General features: G+C 39.7%; 2 protein-coding genes across 4 annotated transcripts; both read left to right on the plus strand.

Annotated features, from left to right (window-relative positions):
- Positions 1-2,201: 2,201 nt before the first annotated feature.
- Positions 2,202-5,758, plus strand: LOC117615839 (pentatricopeptide repeat-containing protein At1g09900). Of its 3 annotated transcripts, XR_004584069.1 has the most exons (3): positions 2,202-4,423; positions 4,994-5,042; positions 5,096-5,758. XR_004584069.1 is itself a non-coding variant. In XM_034345003.1 (2 exons), the coding sequence occupies exon 1, from the start codon at positions 2,549-2,551 to the stop codon at positions 4,388-4,390; it is 1,842 nt and encodes a 613-aa protein (XP_034200894.1). In that variant the 5' UTR covers positions 2,202-2,548; the 3' UTR covers positions 4,391-4,423; positions 4,994-5,758. The 3 variants fall into 3 exon arrangements, 2 of the variants coding, with proteins under 2 accessions (XP_034200894.1, XP_034200895.1); XM_034345003.1 differs by having other exon boundaries at positions 4,994-5,758; XM_034345004.1 differs by lacking the exon at positions 4,994-5,042 and having other exon boundaries at positions 5,212-5,757.
- A 2,137-nt stretch (positions 5,759-7,895) lies between these two features.
- On the plus strand, positions 7,896-8,846 carry LOC117619961. Its single transcript, XM_034350038.1, has one exon. It carries the CDS (start codon positions 7,896-7,898, stop codon positions 8,844-8,846), a length of 951 nt encoding a protein of 316 aa, XP_034205929.1.
- The last annotated feature ends 1,252 nt before the right edge of the window (positions 8,847-10,098 follow it).

The raw sequence follows: 10,098 nt of genomic DNA on the forward strand, positions 1-10,098 counted from the left end.
GTCTTCTATTCACATGCCATAGAATGAGCATGACAACTTCGTTACCAAGGAGTCCATCCATTCTGTGAACCAAATGGGTTGTCACTTGAGCATGAAAGTCTTCTATTCATCTGCTCTAACATGAAAGTCTTTTTCTTTTTTTTTCTTTTGTACAAGAAAATTTAGGACTTCGGGTGTAGTAGTTGTTGAGACCCAAAAAATTCATGATTGGGCCCAAATAAATTACCAGCCCGAAACGCCATTTTATTAAGAAAAGGCATAAAAAAGAGGTACTCGAAAACTTGCCACATGCGAATTGAAATTCATGCGCCATGCTAATTCACCATGCTAGCTCTACAAGCCCATGCCAAAATTAAACATCAAGGATGATAAAAAAAATTAAAGCACGCCAAGCGACATGCCATGCTAAGCATGAAATCGTTGTTTCACATCCAAACACACTACAAGCCTAAGTGGGCCCAAGCCACTCAAAATGCGCGGGGCTTGCTTGAGTGGGTTGTGGTATGGATGATAATAGGTCGTCATGAGGCCCATTGATGGGACGAGAAATGGAGGTTCTGGGTTGCTTGGGAGCCTCGGGACCCAAGCCCATTTCTTAGGCCCAAATATATGGGTGAGCAAAAAGGGGAAAATAACTCAACCAAAATTAGCCTAGTCAAAGGATAGCCCAACCAAAAGCCCAATGTTTAAATAGCCCACTTATTTAATGAAGTGCCTCAGCCTATACAAAATTTCACAATAAGCCATAAAAGCCTCAGCCCTTTGCTAGAAAAATAGAAGCCACGTAGAAGAGGTCTGCAGGATCACTAAACAGAGCTGCTGGAAAGTGCCAGCACATGGGAATGGATCAAGTTCCAAAACAAAACACCAGAGAGACCAAGGGATATTAGCATGTAAGTTGTCAGGAAGAGGAGTACCCTTTCAAACCAGCATATACACCCAGTTGTTTTCCTTTATCAGTGCTGGCCTAGGAAAGAGAAGGGAAAGAAGAAGAAAAGTAGCCAAGAGTGGAGCTTACTACTGAAGCAGCCGCGGGAAAGGGGGTCTTGAGCTCCAAAACTCCTGATTTTGTGCAAATAGATAAGGGGAAATCTCACCCAGATAGGAAAGTCAAGAGAGGAGAGGAAAAAGGATGGGAAGGTTTGCCAAGATTGGGAAGAAACCATCAGGGTTTCTTGGGAAATGATAGTTTCCCGCAGCTATAAAAGGAGGTCCCCTCCACCTAGCAAAAACCAACCCAGGCTGAGAGAGCAAGCTTCCTCTCTTACTAGCAAAATCCAGTAACCTTATTCACCCTTCCTCTTCGTTCTGCTTTGCTTGACAGATTATTTTCAGAATCTGTCAAGCTGTTGGAAGAGGCGATGTTCATCTTTTACCTTCTTTCAGTCAAGATCACCCTGCAAATCTGGTTTCCCTCATTTTAAACACTCACATTTCTCCTTAAGAAGCCTTATTTTCCAATAATCTGTCAAGCTGTTGGAAGAGGCGAATCTTTTACCTTCTTTCAGTCAAGATCACCCTGCAAATCTGGTTTCCCTCATTTTAAACACTCACATTTCTCCTTAAGAAGCCTTATTTTCCTCTTTGGTACTCAACTCATGCTGACCCTGCTCCCATGCCACAAGCTCTTCATGCTAAGCCAAAATCTTATCTGAAAGCAAGCACAAAACACCTGTAAGCAACCCTCATTTTCATTGATGAAGGTAACTAGAACACTTCCTAAGGTTTTGCTGCCCTTTGAAGTGCTTTTGGGGCTTAATTTTCGAACTCCAGCACAGGGGGCAATTTCAGTGATTTCCCTTTTTTTGACAGCCCAGCCCATTTACAGCTGCCGGGAGGAAAAAAGACCCCCACAATAGTAATGCTCTTCTGAACTACTTAAGCAACAAGCCCATTGCTATCAAAAAAAATTTTTAAAAATTTTTAAAATTGTCATTTGTGTAAGTATTATTTTTTATTTATGAAATTGTGTATTCGTTTTTTTTGGATCGAAATTGTGTAATTCTTTAGAGGGGTGTTTTTCAATTAAATCTTTAATGCCCAAGGCCCAAAGGATGAGAAAGCCCTAGAAACCTTCAGTTTGGGCTAAGCCTTACTTGGGCCATGTGAAATATTATCAGGCCTGCCTTTGAGGACTCCTGTTCATTTTGCCTCCCAGTTTCAACGTTTCAAAGTACGAGGCCCCTTCCACTATATACCCTGCATTTGCAGAAGCGAGAAAACGACAGAAAACGGATAAGCAAAACGGCGGAACATTGTCACCCACCACCGCCTCTTCAGTCTTCAAGCCTCTCTGCTTTCTCTTATGTGATACCTGTTCTTCCTTTTGATAGCTTTTATTCAACTTTAAAAAAAGAAGGAAACACGCTCGGGGTAAGCTTGTTCTCTCTAGCTTTATCTCTTCTGCTCTATAATCATTTCTCTCTGTTACAAACACCCAACCCAAGTCTGCAATCTGTTTTTGTTTTTACCCTCTTTGCTATATTTTCGTTTAAGCATGAGATTTTAAGTGTTGGGTTTTGGTTTCTGTACACTAGGAAGTGAAGTTATGGATATGGTGGTACCTTTAAAGCAAACCCCTGATGGGTTTTGCTCATTTCACAGAGTTCATAGGAACAGTACAAGAAAGAGTGGTACTTTTGGGGGTAGGGTTAGTGATAAGGTTGGTCCCACCACACCCAGTTCTGTGAGGGTCTTTGTTGGCTGCAGAACTCGGTTTCTTGTTCTGTCTGATAGCATTCAATGTAGAATACATGATGGTTACCAGAAACATAGGCGAAAGCCTGTACTTGTTGCGTCGAAGGTTGAAACGCTTAGTTCCAATGGTAGGTTGCAAAATGTTGAAAATACCCCACATGGGAGTTTGAATAAAATGGATTCTTCGAATGGTTTTGAGGAATTTGAGAGTAACAATCAGCTCCGTAGACTGGTTAGAAATGGGGAATTGGAAGAGGGATTTAAGTTTCTTGAGACCATGGTTTTTCGTGGCGATATTCCGGATAATATTGCGTGCACGAGTTTAATCCGTGGGTTTTGTAAGAGTGGAAAGACAAGGAAGGCGACACGGATTATGAACATTCTAGAAGAGTCCGGGGCTATTCTTGATGTTATAACTTACAACGTTTTGATTAGTGGGTACTGCAAAGCTGGTGAGATTGATAATGCTTTAAGGGTTTTAGACCGGATGAGTGTTTCTCCAGATGTTGTCACTTATAATACAATCCTGCGTACTTTGTGTGATAGTGGGAAATTGACACAAGCGATGGAAGTTCTTGATCGGCAGTTGCAAAGGGAGTGTTATCCGGATGTCATTACATATACCATACTGATTGAAGCAACTTGTAAGGAATATGGGGTTGAGCAGGCTATGAAGCTTTTGGATGAAATGAGGAGCAAAGGATGCAAGCCTGATGTGGTAACTTATAATGTTCTTATCAATGGTATTTGCAAGGAAGGGAGGTTGGATGAAGCAATCAGATTCTTGAATGAAATGCCATCATCTGATTGCCAACCAAACGTCATTACCCACAATATTATTTTGCGTAGCATGTGTAGTACTGGGAGGTGGATGGATGCTGAGAAACTATTAGCTGACATGGTTCACAGAGGCTGCTCTCCTAGTGTTGTTACTTTCAATATTTTGATTAACTTCTTGTGCCGGAAGGGTTTATTGGGTCGAGCAATTGACATTTTGGAGAAGATGCCTAAGCACGGTTGTACTCCAAATTCCTTGAGTTACAACCCATTGCTTCATGGATTTTGCAAGGAAAAGAAGATGGATAGGGCAATTGAGTATTTGGATATAATGGTTTCTCGGGGCTGTTATCCCGACATTGTGACCTACAATACTTTGCTCACAGCCTTGTGCAAAGATGGAAAGGTTGATAACGCAGTTGGGATACTCAATCAACTAAGTAGCAAGGGTTGCTCTCCTGTTCTAATCACGTACAATACAGTAATTGATGGGCTCTCAAAGGTGGGAAAAACAGATCGTGCCATAGAGCTTTTGGATGAGATGCGCAAAAAGGGTCTAAAGCCTGACATAATTACTTATTCTTCTCTTGTGGGAGGGCTTAGTAGAGAAGGAAAGGTTGATGAAGCAATTAAGTTTGTCCATGATTTGGAAGATTCGGGTATCAAGCCCAATGCAATTACTTTCAACTCCGTCATGTTGGGGCTTTGCAAGGCTAAGCAAACTGGTCGTGCAATCGATTTCCTGGCTTATATGGTATCAAAGGGATGTAAACCCACTGAAGCAACATACACCATTCTCATTGAAGGCATAGCTTATGAAGGCTTAGCAAAAGAGGCGTTGGAGTTATTGAACGAACTGTGCTGTAGAGGGGTTGTGAAGAAAAGTTCTGCTGAACAGGTGGCAGTCAGGATGTAGCCTTATACACAATTCATCTTTTGCTCTTGGATGGTAGGTTATTGTTAAATTATGCCTTTGGATTTCGTCAGCATCATTTCCCATTATAATGACTTCCCAGTGTCCAATTCTCACTCTTTTTCTGCCATGAGGAGTGGAATCCAAAATCAATTTTGTTAGATGCCATATAACCTTGTCCTCACATTTGTTTGATCTGATTCTTGTACTACTGATGAACACTTGGTTGTCTCTCCAGTAGCGTCCACTATCACAGTTTTATATAAATATTCATGTTTCCTTCATTATGGTAGCTTGCAATAGTGTGATAGTTATCTCTAATGCTTTCATAATACTGGGATGCTTTTTATTATATTTTTTCTCTTGTTAAAGTCAGAGCGTTGGTGACCGTGATTGTTTTAACAAACCCCATGGCATTGAATTAGCATTTTTCTTCTGTTATATTGTTATTTTGCCCGAAGACATAAATAATTGAAGCCAAACAAAAATTCGGTCAGCTTGTGTTACAAACCCTGCTCCATGTTGCTCAAATTGGTCATGCTATTGACAGTATGAGAAATCAGCTGATGCGTAGTTTCTGACTATTTAACTTCTTGTTATGTGAAGCATTGGCAGACTGATTGTGAGTAGCTCTTATTGGGCGATTTACTTCAGACAGAAAAGTTAAAAGCGATATGAAGAGCTGCCGAGTAGTTCATATGGATCTGTCAACTAAACTACTTAGTTTACCTGGTCATTGACATCTACCTGAATTGGGGTGGTTTCCATTTGCCCTAGGCCATGTTATCTTTTCTAGGGTGCTGATCATCCATACAATATTGCAGATACGTGACATGCTCTGGCAACATTAGGTTAATGTCACGTATGTTTGATGAGCGAAGGTGACATTTGATGCGTTCACTTTGCGGTGACGTTACTGCGTAGTGTCAACCTCCAATGCAGCTGGGGCGATGAAAAATTGTAGTTACTAATCATCTTTTGGTCAATGAAAACTGACACCTGGAGAGGCAAGGTGATGACGAGAGTCAAACTCTTACCGTGGCGAGGACTTAAGCTTTCTAACTTTCATAATATGTGCTTTTGACAACGATGGGAGTTGAACTCTGACTAATAATCTTTTGCTTATAATGTATGTATTAAGTCCAAAAGTTTGGTAGAACCATTGGCAAGAATGAGGTAATTAAAAGGGCTAGAGGCCTTGAAATCGTCTGGTGGCTGGAACAAGATTAAGCGGATTAGCTGGCCTGAAAACTGGAAAGGTTTTATGAGCCTTCTCACTCACACATCTTGAAACCAATCTGCACCAAGAATGAAATGACAGGACCAAATGATATGAAGCTGAGTAGTTTATCCATGGGACTAAATTATACGCAATTTTTTTTATATCCATAGGATATTCTATCAATAAAATTTCAAAACTCATACATCATTAGTCGCCATCAAATAAAAGGACAAATGACATATTGCCATACAAAACCCTATTTAAAAGAGGTTCAGATGAGCCTAAGTAGAAGAACATAAATTCTCTTTTATTTATTCAGAAGCATTAAAGTATTTCCTACTCAGAAACTTGTTTTTTCTGATACTGATAAGGCCAAAGTCTAAAAATTTCTTAAGCATCGATGCTATTGGAACCGTCCAAACATCAATGCTTATGCATGCTTAAACCTTACCAATCGAACGGCTCCAAGCATTAACATGATTCAAGCATTAAACCTTACCACGTGGTGATATTAATCTACGTGTTAAAATATGATTAAACGACATGATTCATGTGTCGTAGATTTAGAATATAGTAGTATTGTTTTGATAAATAAATATACGTGCTATAATATGGGTAGACTGTCACGCCGAAAATTTACTCCTATATATACACTACTACGCATGCACTTATGATAAGAGAAATTATATTCTTTCGGTTACCTTCTCCATGACAATTTTTTTTTTTTTTTTAATGTTTGTTCCTTCAACCATATAAATCACACAGGTCATTGCCAAACTGTCATATCATCATATGAACAAAGATTCTCTTTGGCAGAACAAATTCCTAAAATCATATAGCCAGATAAATTGTTCCTTCACTTTCCCACTTCTCATTTTCTTCTTCAAAATTAGTTTCTTGGTACCACTTTCTTCTTTCCCTGGAAAACACAAAGACCTTATTCCTTTTGATCGCTCACCATCTTCTCTAGCTACCACACACTAAAAATCCTTAAAAAATAGAAAAAGGGAAAGAGAGACAGAGACGGGGAGAGGAGACCCTACAGCTTTTTGGGAGTCTACAATTCTTTTATGACTTAAAAACTAAGCAGGAACTTGTGACTGTAAAAGAACAAGTCATGGATAGAATTCCACCTCCTAGTGATAAAAAGGAAGGTTTATTTTCTTGCTGGGGACGTCTAAAGTTGAAGCTTCCATGGATAAGAGAACTCGGACGACAGGCAACCACAAGGCAGAGAAATGTCGGAAATCAGGGCGGTTATCGGTATGATCGTGTGAGCTATGAAAAGAACTTTGATGATGGTTCTTGGGACAAAATGAATGAGGACTCTTCTCAACGAAGCTTCTCAGCCAGATATGCTGCCTCTTCATTCAAATCACATGGAGATAAGTAATAAAGATTGGATTATACATTAGTGGCCATACCTGGTTGATATTTTATCTCCACTCTTAGTTTATGAACTTCTTCTATTTGTGGAAGTGAAGGAGATTAATCTGTTCATGTTCTGGTGCTGTAACTATATATGTATAAATAATGGATTAATTTTTTGTTAAAGAAAATTTATAAAAAGAATTAAAGGTTTCCCCTTGGGAAAAATATTTTGGACATTTTGTATTAGGGATGAATGCAAGCTTGCAACAAATCTTTTGACTATCTTCATGTCTGTTGCTGTTGCTTGGTATTAGTGCTTCAATATTTATTTTTCTTTTCTGGGTACCAAAAGGGCAACCCAAAAAACAAGGAAACAAAAGCTCCAAAAGGAGCAATCAAACAGGAAAGGGAGAACTTACTTAACAAGAAACAAATAAAGCCAGCCACTTGGGGATATTCAAAATGTTAAAGTATAAGTGTTTTAGCTGAGTATATTTGTTGCCTTTGGATCACAGTCCAATGGACAGCTGAGATGTATTCTTAGTTGTAGTAGAATTGTGCCAGGTGTAGCTATCTCATAGGATAGTTTAATCAATGGTTAGATTGGATGATGTAAAAGAGAATAACTATTCCTAATGGTTATATTGTCATGCACAGCTTGTGCATGACTAAGTGAGATAACAGACTCAGTCATTCTCATCTTCTTCTTCTCCAAGTTTTCTCTATGTGTTTTCTCTTCCTACATGAGCTCCATCTATCAATAATCCAAAAGTTAAGAATGACATATCATAGTCTGATGAATTCTAACATGGTATCAGAGAGCCAGGTTTGATTGTTTAGCTGGGCGTTTGAATCTGTGAAGGAAGTGAGCTGCGATTTCTGACGAACTTGCTTTTTTGGAGATCTGTGTCTAACATGGCAGGATCTGGAGGTGGTGAGCTGCGAGCTCCGATCTTCAATGGTGAGAACTATGAGTTCTGGAGCATAAGGATGAAAACCATTTTCAAATCTCATGGGATTTGGGAGTTGGTTGAGAAAGGAATAGGAAGCTCATATTCGAAGGGAGCTGATGAATCTGATACAAAGCAGAAAGAAAAAGAGGAATCAAGTGGTTCTGGGAAGATGGCTATAGCTGAGATCCTGATGAAGGATGCTAAGGCCTTGGGGTTGATTCAAGGAGCTGTATCTGAAGAGATCTTCCCTAGGATTTCTCATGAAGAATCATCTCATGGAGCTTGGAATATTCTGAAGCAGGAATTTCATGGTGATAAGCAGGTAAGGAGTGTAAAATTGCAGAGTCTTCGTAGAGAATTTGAATATACTAGAATGAGAGAGGATGAATCATTATCTGCTTATCTTACAAAGTTGTTTGATCTGATAAATCAAATGAGAGGTTATGGAGAAGAGTTATCTAGAGAAAGAATTGTGCAGAAAATGTTAATTAGCCTGTTGCCTGTGTATGATCCAATTTGTTATGTAATTGAACATTCAAGGGATCTAGATGTAATTGAGGTTCAAGAGGTGGTAGCCTCATTGAAGAGCTTTGCTCAAAGATTGGAAAGACATCATGAGAACAAGACTGAGAAGGCCTTTGCTAGTCTGAGTGTGGATTCTAAATCAGCTAAGGCCACTGGAAATCAGAATAACAAGCAGCAGAAGAATTGGAAGGATAAGGGGAAGAAGTGGGATAATAAACCTGCTGATGGAACTAAAAATCCTTGCAAACATTGTGGGAAATTGCATTATGGAGAATGTAGATTCAAGGGCAAACCGAAATGCTATAACTGTGACAAGCTTGGTCACATTGCCAAAGACTGCTATAGTAAGAAACCTGTGCAGCAGCAGCAGCTTCATTATGCTACTTAGGTTACTTCTACACCAACCATGTTCTATGTCAACAATGCAACTGAGAAAAGGTCCATGGAAGAGGTATGGTACTTGGACAGTGGGTGTAGTAACCACATGACTGGCAGAGAAGATGTCTTGATTGATATTGATAGGAATGTGACAGCAAAAGTTGCAATGGGCACAGGACAGTTGGTTGATGTTATTGGAAAAGGAAGCTTGATGGTTGAAACTAAAATGGGAAGGAAATATATCAAGGAGGTGCTGCTGGTATCTGGTCTCAAAGAGAACCTACTCAGTGTTGGACAAATGATGGAGCATGGATATTTTCTAATTTTTGGAGATAACAAGGCAGAGGTTTATGATGATAGCTCTCTCTCAAATCTGGTGGCTAGAGTGCATATGAAAGGAAATAGAAGTTTTCCTTTGAAACTTCAAACAGACTTACATGTTGCACTAAAAGCAAGCATAAGTCAATCAACATTGCTTTGGCATAGGAGAATGGGACACTTAAACTTCCAGAGTTTGAAACTGCTGCAGAATGAAGATATGGTGCTTGGTCTGCCAGAAATTAAAAATGCGAATGCAGTGTGTGAAGGCTGTACTTTTGGAAAACATTGCAGGAAGGCTTTTCCAAAAGAAGCAACCAGCAGAGTTACAACTCCACTGGAATTGGTACACACTGATGTGTGTGGTCCAATGCAAACTGTTACAAAACAGGAAACAGGTATTTCCTTACTTTTATAGATGACTGTACAAGAATGTGCTGGATCTATTTCTTGAGATGCAAATCTGAGGTATTCACAGTGTTTAAGAGGTTTAGAGCCACTGTTGAATTGCAAAGTGGATATAAGGTGAAGAAACTAAGAAGTGATAGGGGAGGAGAGTACACCTCTAATGAGTTCAATAAATTCAGTGATGAAATGGGAATGGAGAGGCAGCTTACAGTGGCATACTCACCACAGCAGAATGGTGTGGCTGAGAGGAAAAACAGAACCATAGTGGAGATGGCCAAGTGTATGATGTTTGAGAAGGGCATGCCACTTGAGTTTTGGGCAGAAACTGTTAATACTGCAGTGTATGTTCTAAACCGAAGTCCAACTAAAGCTTTGGACAAGAAAACACCATTTGAAGCCTATAGTGGGAGAAAGCCAGGACTTAAACACTTAAGAGTGTTTGGATCTTTGTGCTATGCACATGTTCCAAACCCACAGAGGCAGAAACTAGATTTAGCAAGCAAAAGGTGTGTGTTTCTAGGATATGGCAGCTGTGA

This window comes from Prunus dulcis, chromosome 1, assembly GCF_902201215.1.
Source record: "Prunus dulcis chromosome 1, ALMONDv2, whole genome shotgun sequence".
Classification (NCBI taxonomy): Eukaryota; Viridiplantae; Streptophyta; class Magnoliopsida; order Rosales; family Rosaceae; genus Prunus; species Prunus dulcis.

What these genes read in the sequence shown, in the direction of transcription:
- LOC117615839 (XM_034345003.1), top strand. Translation starts at nt 2,549, where the DNA reads ATGGATATGGTGGTACCTTTAAAGCAAACCCCTGATGGGTTTTGCTCA.
- LOC117619961 (XM_034350038.1), top strand. Translation starts at nt 7,896, where the DNA reads ATGGCAGGATCTGGAGGTGGTGAGCTGCGAGCTCCGATCTTCAATGGT.